At 47.6% G+C, this 21,937-nt stretch overlaps 1 protein-coding gene across 5 annotated transcripts in view; it reads right to left on the reverse strand.

The window, feature by feature from the left end:
* Positions 1-10,680, reverse strand: part of TRANK1 (tetratricopeptide repeat and ankyrin repeat containing 1) — a 94,248-nt gene extending 83,568 nt beyond the window's left edge. The window contains exon 1 of one of the 5 annotated variants that reach the window (XM_043442232.1): positions 10,440-10,680. Coding sequence is in view for 1 of the 5 variants with exons in the window: in XM_043442231.1 (XP_043298166.1) it covers positions 10,221-10,243 (23 nt within the window). In the remaining 4 variants the exon portion in view is untranslated. The other 4 variants (XM_043442231.1, XM_043442236.1, XM_043442235.1 and 1 more) reach the window with 4 other exon arrangements.
* Positions 10,681-21,937: the final 11,257 nt, after the last annotated feature.

Below are 21,937 nucleotides of genomic sequence, written 5' to 3' on the forward strand. Positions count from 1 at the left end.
ATTAACATAGACAGACTACTATACATAAAATGGGGCTTCCCCAGTGTCTTATCGATCAAGAATCCACCTGCAATGCAGGAGATGCAGGAGACCTGGGTTTGATCTCTGGGTTGGGAGGATCCCCTGGAGGAGGTCACGGCAACCCACTCCAGTATTCTTGCCTGGAGAATCCCACGGACAGAGGAGCCTGGCGGGCTACAGTCCACAGGGTCCACAAAGAGTTGGACACGGCTGAATTGACTGAGCATGCACACACACAGAAAACAGATAACTAATAACCACCTTCTGCATAGCACAGGGAACTCTACTCAACACACTGATGACGTATACGGGAAAAGACTAAAAAAAAGAGTGGACACATGTATGTGTATAACTGATTCACTGCTGTACACCGAAAACTAACGACATTGTGTATCAACCGTATGCCAATAAGAATTAAAAAAAATAAATAAAACATAGCTCTGAATGGAGGGAGGAAAAGACCATAGCCCTAAGATCCGTCTGTCTGTTTTCACAGGGGTTCTCTGAAATTACCAGCCAGTTAAGCAGCTGAGAAAAATTTGTGATTCAAGGCCTTGAACGAAGAGTGGAAGGGGTCAGTGCTGTCAAGTACGAAAATGGACCCAAATCCTTCTCTCCTGCAGTTGTTCCTTGGAATGGAAGGCCAAGGTGCATGCAGGGGCGTCCAGGATCTCACGTGGGCTCTGGGTGCCAGACCTGCAAGCCCGGGAGCCCCCTTCCCCAGGGGTTTTGGACTGGAACTTTGGGAAAAGTTCCCCACTCAGGTAGGCAGCTCCAGAGGGGAGCAGCCTTACCCTCCACCCCAACCCTGAGAAGAAAATCCTCTTGGTGAGAGATGATGGTACGTTTACGCAGAGAAAGGAGGGGCAGAAGGAGGGCCTTCTGGGGCTCTACAACTCCACATTTCCCTGCCTGAGGCCCACAAGCTCCTGTCCCTTCTCTGGTTCCCAAAGACAGTATCAGCCTTCCAGAACCTTCTACCTTCTGCCCAAGTCCTTGGCAATTTTTCTTTCATTGACTAGAAATGAAGGAAGAGGACTTGCCTATTTCACCCCTCTCTACAACTTCACATTAGACACAGGTCCCTATCCGGGGTTCTCTCTCCCCACCCACCCACTCAACCCTCTGATCACAGTATTCCTTCCTGCAGGGCCTGATGAGGCTTCAGAATCCTTTCTGCACCATTCATTCTAGGTGGCCACACATTCACACCCCAGATGAGTCCTGTGTGCCATTCCCAGTTTGCGTAACGAAGACTTGAGCCAGAATGAATTAATGCTTCCAAGCATGAACACCCAAAGTGCCCTACAGCAGGCCAATGCAAGTCACCTGCTCCCCACCTCACCCTCAGCTTTGTCTCCCCTAAGAGGCATGCAGGCCCCAGAACAGCCGTCCCCAAGCTGGGTTCACACACACCCTCTGGACACATCCTCCCCGTCTTTGGTATTGGCTCTCCCTGCCCCAGACCAAGGGCCTTCCCCGGTAGAGCAGTGGTAAAGACTCCACTTGCCAATGCAGGAGATGCAGAAGACTGAGGTTCAATCCCTGGGTCAGAAAGATCCCCTGGAGAAGGAAATGGCCTCCAGTATTCTTGCCTGGGAAATCCCGTGAACAGAGGAGCCTAGCGGGCTACATCCCATGGGGTCACAAAAGAGTTGGACACAACTGAGTGACCGAGCACACACACGCACGCCTCAGACTCACCCAGCTCCTGCTCAGCTTCTTCATCACCACCAGCGAGACATCCCTGGATCCCTCAGGTCACAGGCTGCGCCCAGGTTACAAAAGCCTCCAGGGTCTTGAGGCCCCACCCCCACCTCCTCTTAAGCACAATTTCCAGAAAAGTTCCAAAGGACTTTCAGACCTGTGGTCCTCCTCCTCCACCGACACTCTGAACCCCAGCAAACCTGTCACCGGCCGTGCTCACCCCAGCTAAAGCCAACGCTGCGGCTGTGAACATCTCTGCCCCGGCCCTGTGTGTGTAGCTTTTAAAACCACTTAGGGCCCTGAGTTAGGATCTAAGCAGTTTTCAACATATTAAATATATTTCCCCCATAGTCTCAGTATTTCAGGCCCTGTTCTAAGTCTCAAAAGCTCCATGCTAGACACTGTTTTTCTGCTTTCCCCTGTAGACTGAACTCTTAAGGCACAAACTAAATTTTACAACAGTAGTCCCAAATTTTAAGAAAAGCCAACCACACAAAGTACAAATCAAAAACAACCAAGATCATACTGCCAAAGCTGTTGGTTATTTGGGGAAAACCAAGGATAAAGATGTTCACCCAAATTTATAAGTACCTGTTGAAAATCCAAAAGTCAGCAAACAGGGCCACGTGTCACCTGGGATATGACAGTGCCAGAGATTGAAAAATGCTAAGAGCAAAGAATAATCCTATAAATCAGTGACTACTAGTTTTTGTTTTTTTTTTAAAGTTGACAAACAGTAACATTTGTACACACAGGAAAGAAATCAAAGGGAGCCTAAATAAAGTTGCCAACTCCTTGCTTTGCCAAATCAGAATTTTTTTTAAAATGTACCATCTTAAAAAAATAAATCAATGTGTACCATCTGCTGTCCACATAATTTCACAAGAGACGGAATCTTTTAACTCCAAAAAAAAAAAAAAAAAGACAAGAACTCAGATTAAAGAAATTCATTCTCAAGGAAGGACAAGCTAAGAGCTTTCGGGCACATTTTAGTCTCAGATAGTGTGCAGGTGGTTTGTACCCTGAAGGGCAAATGTTCCAAGTCTCTGAAACCACCAGGGCCCTGGAAGATGCTCAAGAAATATTGCTGAAGGGCCGAGAAGGATACATCTCAGCTCCTGGCTCAGAAGTGGAGTCTAAATCAGTCACTCAGAAGTGGGGGTCAAAATCACTTGACCCCCAAACAGGAAGGCCATAAGGAGACCCCCGTCCCACTGGTGGCCAGGGGTGGGTACAATTTCTCCTCTTTGTGCCACAGACCGGCCTGTTTGCACTGCACCATCTGAATGAGAGCAGTCCTGGGTAGCTGCATGGTAACAGGTAAAATTCACTGAGCCCTTACTACACGCCAGGCCCCACACTAAGCCCTTCTCAAACATTTTTATCATCAAATTGTTCCTAACAGTGCCAGTGAGGGACGTATAATTATGATCCCAGTTTTACAGGTCAGGAAACAGGTTTAATCAAAGAAAAGGGACTTCTCTAAACAAAGCACAAACCTAAGTCTGATACCAAAATCTGTGTTCACAACACCCTGAGAGGTGAAGTGAAGAAAGGGTCGGGGGGGCTGGGGAAAACAGAAAGGGCAGCCTTGAAAATGAAAATCAAACCCCCAAAACAGTGACCCTGAAAAGCTGGCATTCCAGACTCCGCCTGAAGACAAATGAGGACGTTCCACACGCTGCTCAGAAGTCTTGACTCAGTATCTGTGCTAAATCCAGGCAGCCCAACTACCGCCACGGTCCCTGTATTTAGGCTTCCCACTCTCCCTCAGAGTACCTGGGAGCTATGGATGGTTGTGAAGTGGGAGCAGCGCCACCCCCACCCCATGACAGCCCTAGAACAAAGGCGCTTTCTAACTTAGTGCAGAACTCGAGTTGGATAATAGCAGCCCAAGCGGGCTGGGCTCCACATCCCTTCCCAAGCCCCTCTGCAATATTTTGCTGCTGCTGCTCTTCACTTGCTAAGTTGTATCCAATTTTTGCAACCTCCCTGGACTGTAGCCCTCCATGCTACTCCGTGGCATTTCCAGACGGAAGGATCAAACCCATGTCTCCTGCGTGGGAGGTGGATTCTTTACCACTGGGCCACCTGAGAAGCCCCTGTAACATTTCAGGTGCAGATTAATGGCCTCTGTCCCTCCTCCCACCCCTAAGACCACAGCAATTCGCTTCCCCATGTCTGAAAGGCAAGACAAACCCAGTGGAGAGCCTGGAACACCACCCACTGGGGCATGGGAAGGGTCCAGAGGTGCCCAGGAGCTCCCCTAAATAAGAGTCTCCCCCAGACAGGGTCCCTGAAAGGCACCTCCTCATAGGGAGATACCTGAGCAATTCTGGGGGGATCTGAGTCCCTCCGAAGTTCTAGCACCAGCTGACAGTTTTCGGAAACACAGGGCTTTCCACTCGGTCTTGAAAAAAGTGTGAACTTTGGCCAGGCTGAAAAGACAGCCATCCGCTTTCCCAGCCTTCTAAATAACATACAAAGCTGTTTAAACACACACGCCTCCTTCAACTTTCCTTTCCAGCCTTCTCCCTGTTGTAACCACATGATCCCAAATTCATCTGGCCCCTTCCCCGTCACACACCTTTGCAGTCATAAGGCTGGCGCCAGCCCCACAGGAAAAACAAGCATGCCTCCTCCTCACAAAAGACAAAGTCCACAAACCTGGGATCCAGTCCCACTGGGCCTATTCCAGGCCTGGGGTCAGGCAGCCAATTCCCTAACCCTCGCCTTCAGTTTCCTTAATACTAAACAGGGGCCAAGTCACCTATAGGTCTGGACTTCCTCTTTCCTCTGCCAGTCAGCAAGTATTGGGCACCTTCTGTGTGCCAGGCCCTCAGCTAGATGCTGGGACATGTGCATCAAGACTGACCCAAACCTCTGCTGCCCTCATGAAGCTCACACTCCGGGGCAGAGAGAGCTGTAAAATGGGGATTGTTTACAATATTTCTCTGAGGAATAAATAATACACGAAATGCATTTAACATAGAGCCAGGCACAGTCAACTATTGGTAGCATGCATGAGGGCTAAGTCGCTTCAGTCATGTTCAACTCTTTGTGACCCTATGGACTGTAGCTCGCCAGGCTCCTCTGTCCTTGGGATTCCCCAGGCAAGAATCCTGGAGTGTAACCCACTCCTCCAAGGGATCTTCCCGACACAGGGAGCGAACCCACGTCCCCTGCATTGGAAGCCAGAGTCCCAACCACTGGACCACCAGGGAAGTCCCCAAGGTGTTGATTTTATATTTATCTGTTTCAATATGCTTGCCACCTTAGCATTAGCTAATACGTCTATGATGACAGACAAGTATAATTTCTTTTTTGTGATGGGAACAATTAAGATCTAGTCTCCTGGCAACTTTGCGGTTTATAATACAATGTTGTTGGCTATAATAATTATGCTGTGCGTTAACCAGATCTCCAAAACTTATTTATCTGGGAGTTGTTAAAAGATATTTGCCCACCTCCTCCCCCATGGCCTCCTGCACATGCCCAGTCCAAGAGGACCATTCCATGTGGGGTGTACCAGCGGCTACGCTCACCTAGTAGAACCTCTAAACACGTCCTCGTGGCGTGTTTGTATATAAGGAAATGGTGCTCGTCATTATTCTTCATAACAAGCTGCCCCCTTTACCTGGAATGACCCTCTCTTCTCCGGCACTCCTCAATCCGTCCTGCTCGAAGTGCCCTCCATCTGTCTGGGCATAGCACAAAGCTTACCTCCCAGACTTTGTCCAGGGCCGGAGGATTCAGGAGCTGGGAACCCTTCTGGAAGGCTTGTCTGCATGTCCACTCACCCTTGCTCCCTGGGCTGCCTGGCTCTGACTCTGTTCTGCCCCGTTAGCAGTGCCTAGGTCTCACGTGCTTAAATCCTCCATCGGAGAAAAAAAAAAAAAAAAATCCTCCATCGGCCAGTATATGAGGTATACTGGCCCTCAGGTATGTGAGGAGCAGAACTGCCTTGGAAAGCGAAAAACCAGAAAGAGGTGAGACCAGGTGAGATGCTGACGGGAGAACAAAGGGTATATTAGAGACAAAATCTGAGTCCATATTACGGAGACCCTTAGTACCTGGACAGTGAGTTCAGATTCCAGACTCCAGTGAGCCTTCGAAGTTACCAATTTCTGAGCCTCGAGGTACAGTGGACCCTGATGGACGACGGATGAGGTGATCCAATGGTGACCATAGGCGAGAACCCTGGGGACTGCAGCTGGACACAAAGCTCTTGTTGACACTTGTGATGCAAGTATTTTTCACAATAAATCAAACTACTCAGTAGAATGCGGTAATTCTCTATATTTTCTGTTGTGCAGCTTCCCCCAAATGGCCTGGTTTCCTCTGAATACACTACCCTATAATGTGCCACTCTAGCACAGTGATTATTATTTTGTATCAAAGGTATCTGAGAAACAGCTGGTGCAAAAAGGACACTCTGACCCTCCTTCCCCCTCTGAAAGCAAAAACTAAATTTCCCACGGGAAAGGCATCCTCCCTGTACCAGAAGGGTAGGAGGCATCTTTATCAACAGAGATAGGGAATTTAGGGCAAGAGAGCTGTGTAAACAAACCTTGTTATTTTTTCACCAATTTATTACCCCAAGCCCAAGCCCCTTTGTCAATGCTTGCTGTTTCTTTGCCTAAAAGGCATAAAAGCTTCCTGTGTCAGTTAGACTTCTTTGAGTCTCATTTTTTTTTTTTCCATTTTTGAGTCTCATATTTTTAAGGCGCGCTCATATGCAGGAAATTAAATTTGTTTTCCTCCTGTTAATCCCTTGTGTCAATTTAATTATTAGAACCAGCCAAAGAACATAAAAGGAAAGAAGGGAACACTTGTCTGCCCCTGCACCTTCAAAAGGTCATCACTGTTTTCTAAGGTTAGCAATCTTTCTTTTCATTGACAGGAGGACTTAGCATTTACAAGATAAAAACATCTCAATCTAGATGTCATCAGAACTTCAAACAGAAATAGCTAGATCCAGACTCTGCTTGTCTCCGACAAACACACAGGAGGTCCTACCAGCTCACCAGGCTCAAAGAAGCTAAGACAAACGTGCTATGGGGATGCAGGTGGGCACTGATGCTGGTTCAACACCCAGGCAAAAGATGGAGTTGATCCGGGTATACTGGGTCAGGGGGTTACAGGTAACGCTCAGTCACACTTTCAGATTTTCCACAAAATCAAGGAAACAAAGCAATGCTTACTTAGGAAATCTGAGACAAAGAAAAATGTCTGATCAGGCAAAATGGACAGACAACCTTAGTGACCAAAGGAAGAATACTGATCTTGGTTTGGGCACTGTGACATTTTGGGGTTCGAAAGATGTCTGTTTACATGCTTCAATACTTTTTTTAAAAGTTTCTTATTTTTCCTTTTTTTAATTTTGTATTGAGGTATAGCCAAAGAACAGTGTTGTGACAGTTTCAGGTGAAGAGCAAAGGGACTCGGCCATACACATCCATTCTCCCCCAAACCCCCCTCCCATCCAGGCTGCCACATAACATTGAGCAGAGTTCCTTGTTGGTTATCCATTTTAAATATAGCAGTGTGTAGTTCCCTAGCGGTCCAGTGGTTAGGACTCTATATGCTTTCACTGCTGAGGGTGCAGGTTCATTCCCTGGTCAGGGAACTAAGACCCTGCAAACGGCACGGTGAAGCCAAAAATTAAAAAATAAAGTTTAAAACCAAATGTTCTCTCCACCCTTGCCACTGTCCCACCATAGATCTCAGTGGTAAGATAAAGAGTCATCTTTGCCAAAGAGGCTGTCCATTTCCCCCTAGTTCTTCCTTCTTATAAAGATTTGTCGAAACAAAGATTTCTGGGCCTTAAGAAACTCAGGCTACACTTTAAGGAAACTTGTTACAAAAGCCATGAGACAAGGTTAGCTGGGTCAGTGACTGGAAACCCAGAGGCAGGGTGCTAATAGGTCAGCTCCATGTCTCTGTCTGGGAAGGCAGAGAACAGCTTGTTCCTGGAGGCCAATGAAAGCAAAACCACACCCACAACCCAACCCCACTTCAGTTTTTAAGAACATCCTCAGGGTCACTTACCTTTCCCACCTAGATAGAGGCTCGCATGCTCTATTTTGGCTGCTAACAGGCTCTTCATCCCAAGAAGCAAAAATAAAATACTAAGAGGGTACACAGCATAGCAATGGGCCTTTGGTAGCAAGTGCAGAAAAAAAGAACTGATCAGCAAAGAGAAGTTTAAGAATTCCATAAAGTCTCTTTTCGGTCCCTGAGAGAGTGGGTGTCTAAGGCCAGATCTACTACTAATTAGCTGTAATGACTACCAGGTGATGAGCCTCAGCTTCTTCATCTATAAAATGTTTGCTGCCCTGCTGCTGACCCCGCGGTGAAATTCTGTGCAGAGACTTAAAAGAGTTCCCTTTGGAATGTATGAATCCAGAGCTCCTGGCAGCCTTTCAGCATTCTCCTTCCTGCTTACTCAAAAAAAAAAAAAAAAAGACATAATGGCAAGAAGCCATTACTGTGCTACCTCCTCAGCACTCACAGGAGGCCCCACCCATTCACTGGGCTCCTGGCAGGCAGGCAGCCTGGTGGGGCCAGACAGAATAGAACCAGAGGAACCAGAAGCATCCTTCAGCCTGCCTTTGCAGCCACAACCTCTAGTGTTCTCCTTACTCAAGTCTGAATCTCAGCCTCCTTCATGTCTCTTAAACCAATTCATCCCTTCCAGAGTTAGTTCCCAGTGAAATATGGATACTCTCCTCCACCTCTCTGGGGGTGCCCCAAAGAAAGCTTACACTTGCCACTGAGGACCGGTTAGTCAGTGATCAAACCAAGTTAACGGATTACAACTAGGTTTCAAAAAAAAAAAAAAACCAGAATATGGAATAGAATAGAAAATATCACTGTCCTCACCCAGTAGAGTGTAAATATTCTGTGAGGCTCTTCTTGGGGGCTTCCTAGGTGGTACTAGGGGTAAAGAAAGTAAGAGACTCCCTTGGATCCCTGAGTGGGGGAAATCCCCTGGAGAAGGGCATGGCAACCTACTCCAGCCAGTATTCTTGCCTGGAAAATCCCATGGTCAGAGGACCCGGGCAGGCTACAGTCCATGGGTTCAGAGAGAGTCCCACATGAGTAAATCGACTTAGCACTCAGGACGCTCTTCTTGCAGTTTTATACTGATATATTTATGTGCCTGGGTGCAGGACTCTATTGTGGATCTTGGTCAGGAAAAGACAGAAGCTCATAGGCCGGAAGCAGTGGGATCCGACCCTGGGGACAGATGCCCCCACACACCCATCCCCCTCTCCATCTCCTGTGGAGGATACAAAGGCCGGCACAGGGTACTCGGAGCTCACGCATCCATCCTGCGATTGTACAAAACAGAGATGACTACAAAACAACTGAAATAAACTTCTGACTCTCCTTCAGGGTAGTACTTCCTATAAAGCACAAAACAGGATAATCGACAAAAGACCAAGCCATCCGGGTAACAGTCTTGCCTCAGAAAGGTGCCTGGAACTTGGGAAGCTCAGCGCCAGGCAGGGGCAGAACCTGGGTGCTGAAGGCCCTGGGCTCCTTGCTTTCTTCCCACTTAAGGACTGATTAGGTCAACAACAACTGGACTGGGACTAGAAACCTCAGAGCCCACCCCTTTCTCGCTCCTCTTAAAAAAAAAAAATTGTTTGTTTTTTGCAAATTGTACATCTCCCGATAAATTTTGCCTAGTAGGAACCAAGGCTTGCAGCCTCCTAGAAACGCCCCTAGCCGGGAGTCGGGCTGAAGAAAGGCAGTTTCAGCCAGGTGGCTAATGCTCGGGGCTCCCAGTAGGCGTGCGGCGAGGGGGCGGAGTGCACCTCTCAGGCTCCAGGCTCCGAGCCCGCGTTTGCAAACGCTCGGAAGCAGAAGCCTGGGTTTCTGGGACTCCGCCTCTGAACCCCCGGCCCTTAGTGCTATCCCCTCCTCCCGACTCTTCTGGCCGAGGACGGTGGGCCTGAGGCAAGCCCAGCTCATGATCGAGCGGGCTGGGGAAGAGGCCTGCTAGGGGTTGGATTCGCCAACCTCCTCCAGCCAGGAAGCGGCCAGCACTCCCCTAAGTTCCCGGCAAATCCCGCCCCGCGCCTGGGCGCCTGCCAGTCCGCAGCGTGCCCCGCGGGCGCGTCCGCTGGTCTTAACATTCGCGGCCCTGGGGTCTACCGGAGGAGGCGGGAGGCGGGCCCCGGAGCCGCAGATTTGGTGCCGCGGTGGGGACGTGGCAGGCCGCGCGCCGCCGCAGTCCTGTCGCAACGCGCGCCCCTTCCCCAGGCGCCAGGAACGCCGGAGCCGCCCCCCACCTCCACCCCCACCCCGCGCCGGACCCCGCGCAACAAGCCTGCGTCTGCACCTAGATGAGCGCAGGGACCGCCTGCCCCGGTGCGGCCTCGGGGCGCGCCGGCCGCCACGCGCGCCCGCGTCCCTCGCGCCGGGAAGAGGCACGGCTGAAGGCCCGAGGAGCCCCCCGCACGTCCGGCGCCTCTACGCACCTAGTTACCCGCGCGTCCCACATGGCCCTCGCCGCCGCTGCCGCCTCGGGAGCCGCTTCCCCGGGGACGGACTCAGCGGGCGGGGTCTCCGGCTCGCGGTAGCTCGGCCCCCTCCGCCGCGACGAGCGGGGCGGGGGCGCAGAGACCCCGGCGCCCGGCTGTAGGCAGCCACAGACCTATTCCAAGTTTCCACGTAGTTGCGAGGGCCCGAAAACTCACGTGCACGGCACCGCTGGATGGGAGGGGGTGTTTGTCACCGTGTGTTTTAAAGAGGCGTTTCGATGTCTCCCATCTTGCGGGCGAGCGCTCCAATGGGGTGGCTCTCGGCCACCTTTGGAAAAACGAGTGCTTGGAGCCGTGCACCTCGAGGGACCCGGCGCGCGCACACCCCCCTCCGACAGGTTTTGGCCACGGTGACTTCTCACCCTAGCGAGGTCGCCGCGCTTGTCGGGGAGACAGGAAATGGTCAGCCAATGGCCTTGAGCCCCGCCCCCGGACCTCTCGTCCCCTCCAACAAAGAAACTAGGGGGACAGGCCCCGGGTAGATGCGCCTCGTGCCCATCAGCTCCCACATCCTATCTGCCTCGGTTGAGTCTGACCTTGGACATGGAGTATTTACTGTATGCTCGGCCTTCCATTCCAGGGGTGCTGGGCATTCGGGTGGAAAGAAGCTGGCAAGGCCCCCGACACCTTGACGCTCACCGGCATGCTCATGGCGCCGGTGGAGAAGTGACCCTCTCACTGCAGGGGGGAACAGAAAGGAACCTCCTGGAAGGGCAGTGGTCCCCGAAGGAGTTGGGGGGTGGTTAGGACGACCTCAGACTGCATTTCCCTGGCGCAACAAGCTGCACAGCCTCCTATCCACCTCCTCTGCTGGGTCCTCAACTTCTCCGGGACGGGGATCCCTTTCCTCCACGCTGGGGATTTGGCCCAATCAGAGAGCGGAGCCTGCAGCCCTCCCTTGGGCCGGCTGGGGCCTACACTGCCTCCTGGTGGTGCTCACACCCGTCTGCGGGAGCATCACAACCGAGGAGCCTCGCGGGGCTTGAACCAGAGAAACAGTCGAGTTTCCAATGAGGCAAGGAAGACTTGGTGATCCATGGACACACCTACGGATGTGAGAGCTGGACTATAAAGCACAGCCCGGAAGAACTGATGCTTTTGAACTGTGGTGTTGGAGAAGACTCTTGAGTCCCTTAGACTGCAAGACGATCCAACCTGTCAATCCTGAAGGAAATCAGTCCTGAATATTCGTTGGAAGGACTGATGCTGAAGCTGAAACTCCAATGCTTTGGCCACCTGATGCGAAGAACTGACTCACTGGAAAAGGCCCTGATGCTGGGAAAGATTGAAGGCGGGAGGAGAAGGGGACGACAGAGGATGAGATGGCTGGATGGCATCACCGCCGCGATGGACATGAGTTTGAGTAGGCTCCAGGGGTTGGTAATGGACAGGGAAGCCTGGAGTGTTGAAGTCATGGGGTTACAAAGAGCCGGACACGACTGAGCGACTGAACTGAACTGGGCACACCTAAGGCACACAGCCTGCGGTGCTTCTCTGCGCTGCTTCTTCTGAGTCAAGAAGTAGCCTATCAGTCTAGCCTGTGTTCTCTGTGCTTCTGTAATCTCACCTCCTCCCATTTCTTCTGTGCCTTAATCTCCCCAGATACCGCACTGCATCACATACAGTTCAAAAACTGTCAATGGCACCTCTATTGCCCTTTATAGCTGGGCACTTGGGAGCTTCACAATTTTACCCTACCCTTCCAGGCTTAGCCTGCTCATACACACTCTACTCCAGTGGTTCCCTGACTTGACTGCACACTGGAATCATCTGAGGGTCTTTCAAAAATACTGATGTCCGGGAATTCCCTGGCAGTCCAGTGGATAGGACTCAACTTTCACTACGGAGGGCCTGGGTTGGAGAACTAAGATCCTGCAGGCCTATAGTGGGAGGGGTGTGGGGAGGGCAAAAAAAAAATAACTGATGATTGGCCCCTACTCCTACTTAATCTGATTTAATTGGTATGGGGTATGATATGGGCCCAGGATTTTTTAAAAACTCCCCTGGTGACTATGGTGGTGGTGGTTTAGTCGCCAGGTCCTGTCCGACTCTTTTTCTGTTTTTCTGCTCTAACCTCTGAGAAAATTCATCTTTCTTAATGAGGTTTCTGTTTTTTAATTTCTGATACCACATTTTGATTTTTCCAAGAGCTCTTTCTTATTCTGTAAGCATTCCTTTGGCGGTCCCCATTCTCTTTTCCACGATTACATACCTTTCCTAATTTCCCTGCAGATACAGTAGCTTTTGTTTTCTCTACATAGGCTCTGTTCCCTGAGTTCCTTTTTCTGTTTCTGTTTATTGTTTTGTTCTCCTTGTTCTGGATTTTCCTCAGATGGTTATCAGTTCAGGATTAAGAATGAGGGAACTAGATGTGCATTAATAGCCAACAACTGAATAAACCATGATATACTCACACCATAGAGAAGAACTATGTGTGCTTTTGAGCCATGAGGGGGATCACTATTTAACACTGTGGGGTAGTGGGCAGAAAATACTAAGTGGGGAAAAGTAATAAGGAGAGGTCAATATTTTAGTGCATGTGCTTATATTTTCAAAACAATGGAAGGAAAATAAAAAACTAAGACAAAAGATTACCTACAAGGGGAAACAGGGTAGAGGGGAAAGATAGGGAACCTCGGCTTCTTTAAATATACCTTGTTTTTTAGTTTTGACTTAGAAACCAAGGGAACCTTAAATATCATTGAAAAGTTAAACCTAATTTCTGAAAAGTAGTTTCTAAAATTGAGACCATACTGAAACAAATTAACTTAATGTATATCAACTGGGTAGCACCACCAAACAAAAATTATTTCAAGTGACTTTAAAACAGATTTGTTTACCCTAAGGGAAAAAAGAACCAGCAGAGAAATCTTGAGTTTCATAGTCTTACATCCTTATTAAGTAATATTGGTATGTTTTACAAAAATTCTTAAAAGCATTTATTTAGAGACATCACTTGGAAATATCTTTATTACCCAGTCGTGTGTATAAATTAGAATAAGCAAATAGTCAATTACAATCAATTTCATTCAGAATCAAGATTTTCGGTGTAAGAGAAAAGAAATACAAATATAAAATCAAAGAAGTTAGGGAAAATTCTACAAACTGAAAACTAAAATGGAAATATCAGAATGAATTTTCAGTTTATTGTCTGACTCTGTGCATTCTCTTCATCTTTGATGTGATGCATTATTTCTGGGTTTAATAATAGCAGGCATCCCTGGCACACAGGGATAGTCAAGGCTATGGTTTTTCCAATAGTCATGTATGAATGCGCGAGTTGGACCATAAAGAAGGCTGAGCACCAAAGAATTGATGCTTCTGAATGTGGTGCTGGAAAAGACTCTTAAGAGTCCCTTAGACTGCAAGGATATCAAACCAGTCAATCCTAAAGGAAATCAACCCTGAATATTCATTGGGAGGACTGTTGCTGAAACTGCAGTTCCAGTACTTTGATCACTGGATGCAAAGAGCCAATTTACTGGAAAAGACCCCGATGGTGGAAATGATTGAAGGCAGGAGAAGGGGGCAACAGTGAATTAGACGATTAGATAGCGTCACTGACTCAATGGACATGAATTTGAGCAAACTCTGGGAGACAGTGAAGGACCGGGAAGCCTGGTGTGCTGCAGACCCTGGTGTCACAAAGAATCAGACATGACTTAGCAACTGAACAACTGGCACCCAGGAGGCACTTTTTAAACACCATTTCTTTCTACAAGGAACCAGGACGCTTTAAAGAAAATCACTGATTCCAGGATGGGGAAGGAAATGTACAAGCTGAACCTGGTATGTTTTGTTGTTGCACAAAGCAAAGAAGCTATCACAGAGAATGAAAATGAAGAAAGCCTATGTGAATTATAGGATCATTGTTTAGTCGCTAAATCCTGTTTGACTCTTTTTTTTTTTTTTTGGTCTTGTTTATCTAACAAGACCTCCAAAAATTATGCAGACCCCTTCTACAATTCTCCTCCGAGCCTAACTACCCGAGTCCTAAGTATGAAACAAAGGACTCGGGTGTGCGCATGGGGGAGAATGACCCTAACTCTTTGCTACCCCATGGACTATAGCCTGCCAAGCTCCTCTGTTATGGGATTTCCCAGGCAAGAATACTGGAGTGGGTTATCATTTCCTTCTTCAGGGAATCTTCCCAGAAAGAGATTGAACCTAAGTCTCCTGCATCAGCAGGTGGATTTTTTACCACCAAGCCACCAGGAAAACCCGAATTATAGGATACCATCAGACACATTATTGGAGTCCTTGAAGGAGAATCAATGGAGAAAGGAGCAGAAAGCTTATTTAAACAATGACTGAGAACTTCCCAAATCTAGGGAGAGATTTAGATATCCCAGTTTATGAAATTCATAGGTCCCTAAACAGATTCAGCCTGAAGAGATCTCCAAGATATTAAAATGCTGCTGCTGCTCCTAAGTCACTTCAGTCGTGCCTGACTCTGTGCGACCCCATATTAAAATAGAACTGTCTAAAATCAAAGACCAAGACAATATTTAGAGCAGCAATATAAAAAAATTCTCACATACAAAGGAACCCTCAACAGGCTATCAGTGAAACTTTGCAGTCCAGGAGAGAGTGGGGTGATATATTAAAAGCACTGAAACAGAAACTGCCAACCAAGAACACTTTACCCTGCAAAGCTGTCTATTCTTCAGCAACAAAGGAGAGATAAACCCTTTACTGGGCACACAAAAGTCAAGGGAGTCCTTTACCAATAGATCTGCCTTACAAGAAATGCCAAATGGTGTTTCTCAAGCAGAAATGAAATGATGCTAAATAGGAATATGAAAATATAAAATAAAGGTAAGTATAAATCAAATCTGGAATACTTTAGTACTGTAACACAATGGTGTTAATAATTTAATTCTAGTGTAAAGGTTAAGGGCTTCCCTGGTGGCTCAGAGGGTAAAGCATCTGCCTGCAATGCGGGAGACCTGGGTTCAATTCCCGGATCGGGAAGATACCCTAGAGCAGGAAATGGCAACCCACTCCGGTACTCCTGCCTGGAGAATCCCATGGACAGAGAAGCCTGGTAGGCTACAGTCCATGGGGTTGCAAAGAGTCGGACATGACTGAGTGACTTCACTTTCACTTTCAGAAAGGTTAAAGAACAAAAGTATTAAAAATAACTACCATTGACCCTTGAACAGTGAAGGTATTAGGGGCACCAACCTTCCACATAGTAAAAAATCCACATATACATTAAGTTGGCTCTCATATCTAAGGTTCCTCTTTATCTGAAATGATGCCTCCACATGTTCAACCAACTGCAGACTGTGTAGTAGTACTTACTATTGAAAAAAGCCATGTACAGTTGGGCAGCAGGTACATGAAAATGTGCTCAACATCACTAATCATCAAGGAAATGCAAATCAGAGTTACAGGGAGATATCACCCCTCACTGGTTTCTGTTAGAATAGCTATCATCAGAAAGACAAGAGACAAGTATTTGTGAGGAAGTGGAGAAAAGGGAACACTTCTGGACTGTTGGTGGGAATATAAACAGTATGTAGTTTCCTCAAAAAACCTAAAAGGAGAACTGTATGATTCAGCAATCCCACTTCTGGATATTTATCCAAAGGGAATGAAATCAGTACATTGTAGAGATATCTGTACGCTCATATTCACTGCAGCATTTTTCACAATAGCCAACATAGGATATGGATAAAGAAAATGTGATGGGAAGAAAAAAAAGAAAATGTGATGGGGATAGCTAGATAATGTACAATGAAATATTATTTAGCCATAACAAAGGTCACTGTAGATGGTGACTGCAGCCATGAAATTAAAAGACACTTACTCCTTGGAGGAAAAACTATGACAAACCTAGACAGCATATTAAAAAGCAGAGGTCTGGCTCGCCATCGTCGTCTTTGTCTGCTGAAAAGGCCTGGGAAATGTATAAATAAAGATACAACAGGAAAGACAAAAAAAAATAAAATAAAAATAAAAAGCAGAGACATTACTTTGCTGACAAAGATCCGTATAGTCAAAGCTATGGTTTTTCCAGCAGCATGTACAGATGTGAGAGTTGGTCCATAAAGAAGGCTGAGTGCCGAAAAATCGATGCTTTCGAACTGTGGTGTTGGAGAAGACTCTTGAGCGTCCCTTGGACTGCAAGGAAATCAAACCAGTCAATCCTAAGGGAAATCAATCCTGAATATTCATAGGAAAGACTGATACTGAGGCTGAAGCTGCAATACTTTGGCCACTTGATACGAAGAGCCTACTCATTGGAAAAGACCCTGATGCTGGGAAAGACTGAAGTCAGGAGGGGAAGGGAATGACGGAGGATGAGATGGGGGGATGGCATCACTGACTCGATGGACATGAGTTTGAGCAAGCTCTGGGAGATGGTGAAGGACAGGGAAGCCTGGCATGCTGCAGTCCATGGGGTTGCAGAGTTGGACACGACTGAGCAATAGAACATCACAAGAAAGAAGGAAATCTTACCATTTGCAAAAACACAGATGAACCTAGAGGACATTATGCTAGGTGAAATAAATTGCACAGAAAAAAACAGATACTGTATGATCTTATTTATATGTGGAACCAAAAGGAAAAAAAAAGCCAAACCCATAGAAATAGAGAGTAGAATGGTTAGCAGGTGGTTAGCAGGTGGTTAGTAGGAGGAAATGGGGACATACTGGTCAAATCTTTCAGTTATAAGTTCTGACAAAGAACCAAGGTGCCTAGAGCTAACAATACCGTATTGAACGCTTGAGGGAATTCCGTGGCGGTCCTGTGGTTAGGACTCTGAGCTTTCACTGCCAAGGGCTCAGATTCGATCCCTAATTGAGAAACTAAGATTCTGTAAGCTGTGCAGGATGGCCAAAAAAAAGATAAAGAAACCCACAATAAATAGTTGAAACTTGCTAAGTGAATAGATCTTACACATTTTCACCACACACTCACACACTCACATACACATAGTAGCCATGTAAGGTAATGAATGTGTTCATTCTGGTAATCATTTTACAAAGTACACGTATATCATGTACATCATGTTGTACACTTTAAATATGAACAATTTTATCTACCCACTGTGCCCCAACAGAGTTGGAAGAGAAAAAAAAAGAATATTAATTTGAAGGAGCAGAAAAGTCACCTGGCAAGAGCATCCATGCATCTCTCTCATCCGAGTCTGTAGTTCATCCCTGATGATAGTGTTTTCAGGGCCAGAGCCTTTCTGCTTTTCACATGTGGTTGGTTGGCTTTTTGATTGGTTGGTTGATTGAAAAAATATAAGCTCTTTTCTCTTGAAAGTGTCCAAAAGCTCACTTCAGTGACCTTAAGAAACTGAAAACTAATGTGCAAACTGGGGGATTAGGCCGGAATCATCACTGTTAAAAATATGAACACAAATGACAATTGAGTGACTAGGAGCCATGGTGGCCACTATACCAAACGAAGACACAGACCCAACACAAATAACTAACCAAGCAAGAAAGACAAACATTTAGATAAATTATCGGGAACATAGAGTACACAAATAAATGTCAGCTGATTTTTTTTTAAGGGAAGAGCTTACATAATGAGGAAGTACAATTTATTTTCACTCAACATTTATCAGCATTTATGTTTTTTAAGTCTTTATGATAATTAAGTTGTTGTCAAGAGAGTCCACTAATTAAGTTTGGTATTATTAGCTCCATTTCACCAAACGAGAAATCAAAGAAATTAAAGGGCTACCCTGATGGCTCAGTAGGTAAAGAATCCGCCTGCGATGCAGGAGACCCCGGTTCGATTCCTGGTCGGGAAGATCCTCTGGAGAAGGGATAGGCTACCCACTCCAGTATTCTTGGGCTTCCCTTGTGGCTCAGCTGGTAAAGAATATGCCTGCAATGTGGGAGACCTGGGTTCGATCTCTGGGTTGGGAAGATCCCCCGGAGAAGGGAAAGGCTACCCACTCCAGTATTCTGGCCTGGAGAATTCCATGGAATCCATGGGGTCGCAAAGAGTCAGACATGACTGAGTGACTTTCACTTCACTTCACTTCAAAGAAATAAAAGGTTAAGTGGTTTGTTAGACAACCGGTTGGTCAAAGGGCTGAAACTAGAGAACACAGATGAACTCAGAATGGACTTGGCTGTGCTTCTTGGACCCTGAGTTCTGTCCACCCTGGAATCTGGAGCTGAAGCACGATGTTATTGAAGACCATTGGGGTTATCACCCATTCATTACACATACTGTGTAATGCCTAGAGACAGACAGGTCTACACAATAGGAAGAAACACTCCGAAGCAGGCTCTGTTTTCCTTTTTCTTTTTTTGGCCATGCAGTACAGCTTGCAGAATCTTAGTTCCCTGACCAGGCATCGAACCAGTGTTTTCTGCAGTGAAAGAGCAGTTCCTAACCACTCAACCACCAGGAAATTCCTGAAACTGTTTTTCTTTTTTTTTGAAACTGTTTTTCTTTTTTTTGGAAACTGTTTTTCATTTCAGCTTTACTAGAGCTGAGTCTTAGTGTTCTGAAAGTACCAATTAAGTATCATATATGTCATTAATTTATCTTGCTGACATAGGAGGAGGGGCAGTGTGGACTATGTACAGTCCAACCTTGAAACACACAGATATCTATAGCCACACAGAGATACCTACACCCACACTGAGAATTGCACATTCTCAGAAATGTGTACACAATGAGTAAACCAAAGCACATGCTCAATCAAGTCCATGCAGACACACACACACACACACACACACACACACACACACAGAGCATGCTTTTCTGTTTTCATTTCCCTATCTTGAGTACAGCTATTCACATCTGATGGAGAAGGAAATGGCAACCCATTCCAGTGTTCTTGCCCGGAAAATCTCATGGACAGAGGAGCCTGGCAGGCCTCATTCTGTGGAGTCACAACGAGTCAGACATAACTGAGCATATACACACATTCACATGTGAACCCACCAATGCTCCATTCTAACCCCTGACCAGCAGGAGCCACCCTCTCAGCCTCTGAGCCAGCCCTGCAGAGGCCAGTATTTAATCCGGAGCCTTCATGCTCACATTCCTGACCACTGATGACATCGACCTTGAAGGGTCAATTCTGGAGCCTCCCGTCCCCTTAGAACTGTGCTTCTCAATCAGGCATGAGTTTTCTCCCAGGAGAACTATGCTTATCATTACTCAGTGGGGGGCGGGGGGAAGGGTCCTGCTGGCATCTCCTGTGTGGAGCCTGGGATCTGGCTAAACATTCTACAACGCACAAGTCAGCCCCTCATGGGGCAAGGCTGGGAAACCTTGCCTGGAAGAATCAGCAACTTGCTAACAAACCATTTGGGGCTGCTTCCTCTGGGACAGCTGGCCATGCTTTGTATCATAGGATCCCATCCCTGGGCACAACTACTTGGACTAGATTGGGCAGACTCCTGTCACAACGGCAGCCACGGCCGACTAGCCATTCCCAGTGAACCCAACTGGTGCGAAATGGTTCCGACAGGGACCACAGCGATACTCCGAACCAGGCCGTTTCTCAGCTACTGTGAACTCTAGCCTCCAGTTCACAATAACTGAGAAAATGGTAGATCAGGGGCTTCCCCGATGGCTCAGCGGGTAAAGAACCTGCCTGCAATACAGGAAACTCAAGTTCAACCCCTGGGTTGGGAAGATCCCCTGAAGAAGGAAGTGGCAACCCGCTCCAGTATTCTTGCCTGAAAAAAATCCGTGGACAAGGGAGCCTAGGGGGCTACAGTCCATGGGGTCTCAAAGAGTCTGACACGACAGAGTGACTATGCAGGCACAGAGCTAGACCAGACACCCCGGGCAGCTGATAATGGAGAGAGAGCAGCAATATGGGTCAGACAGATCGACCACGTTTACTGTTACTGATAAAACTAGACGTCTATGCCAGGTCCAGTTGGCAATGGGAGGGAGCAGGGAGCGCCTCAAAGGGTGGTTTGCCCTGACCTCCCGAACTCCAGGTAACATGAGGAAATAATGTTGTTTTCACAGGCTGTTTTTGCAGCCTGATAATGGCCTTGCTGCCCTCCTCCATGCGGTAAATTCCAAAAGTCTCTGGATGACTCATCTCCATCCTTACCTCCCTTGTAAACCACTTCCTGCTCAGTGCCCCCTATTCTCTGTTACAGCGCCCACCACGTTGTCCTGTAACAGTCTGCTTGTTATCTACCCCAGACGGCATCCAAATCTAGGATTTTATTATCTTGTTCCTTCCCTGCTCCCAGCTCCCTGGCACTTAGCTGACACAATGCTTGTGGAATGGATGAGCAAATAATACGTGAGGAGTCCCAGGTCTCCCGGGAGCTGCTGGCTGGGGTGGTGGGCGCGGGGAGGAGGGGTATTCAGCAGGATTTTGCCAAGAAATTTGCATTTGAACTGCGAAACCGATTTTCTTGGGACGGGGGCTGGGGGAGGGAGGAGCAAAAGAACAATCCAGAAACGAAACTGAAAGCTTTTAAAAGGACAGAAAGCCCTGCTGGGTTCTTCTTCTTCTTCTTTTTTTTTTTTCTTTTCCTGCTGGGTTCTGATGGTGAGGATGGAAGCGGGAGCTGGGAAGACCGCCAAGTGAAAGGCACTGACTGTAACCGAAGGTTCTGGAAGGGGAACCGTGGGGTGCGGGTTGTGTAAGGACGACGGAGGCGGCGGCGAGAGGAATCGGAAAGCGCTTCCAGCACCCTGAGGACGGCCACCGCACTTGGGCGTTCCTCCCCAGCGGGGAGCGCCCTTGCTGCTCTGGAAATACGCCACCGTGAGGCCGAGAGTACAGCTATACCCGGGGACCGGCTGCGGGTTTACCTCCGCTAGCAGAAACGGGTCCCATCACTCCATGGCAAATAGATGGGGGCGAGATGGAAACAGTGACGGACTTTATTTTCTTGGGCTTCAAAATCACTGCGGACGGTGATTGTAGTCATGAAATTAAAGGACTCTTGGTCCTTGGAAGAAAGGCTATGACAAAACCTAGACAGTGTATTAAAAAGCAGAGGCGTTACTTACCCTAGAAAGGCCCATATAGTCAAAGCTGTTTTTTCCAGTAGTCATGTAAGAATGTGAGAGTTGGACAATAAAGAAGACTGAGTGCCAAAGAGCTGATGCTTTTGAAGTGGAGAAAACTTTCGAGAGTCCCTTGGATAGCAAGAAGATCAAACCAGTCCATCCTAAAGGAAATCAACCCTGAATACTCATTGGAAGGACTGATGCTGAAGCTGAAGCTCCAATAGTTTGGCCACCTGATGCGAAGACCCGACTAATTGGAAAAGACCCTGATGCTAAGAAAGGCTGAAGGTGGGAGGAGAAGGGGACAGCAGAGGATGAGATGGTTGGATGGCATCATCGGCTCAATGGATGTGAGTTTGAGCAATTCCGGGAGACGGTGAAGGACAGGGAAGCCTGGTGGGCTGCAGTCTTGGGGTCGCAAAGAGTCGAACACGACTGACTGAACGACTGAACAACCACCATGAGCGGAAACCACTCTGGCTCAGCGCTTCAGGGATGCACCTGCAGTGGCTCTAAATATAGACACAGATTTCTCTTTGCAGCAGCTGAGGAGAAGCAGAAGGAAGACCACCTGCCACTCATCTCACAATCCATCATGCCTGCCCCGAGGCTGACTGCTTGTCTCCAGTTTTCCTTCTAACTAGCCTGTAAACACTTTAGAGACAGAGGTTTACTCA

The sequence above is a fragment of the Cervus canadensis genome, chromosome 22 (assembly GCF_019320065.1).
Source record: "Cervus canadensis isolate Bull #8, Minnesota chromosome 22, ASM1932006v1, whole genome shotgun sequence".
In the NCBI taxonomy this organism is placed as follows: Eukaryota; Metazoa; Chordata; class Mammalia; order Artiodactyla; family Cervidae; genus Cervus; species Cervus canadensis.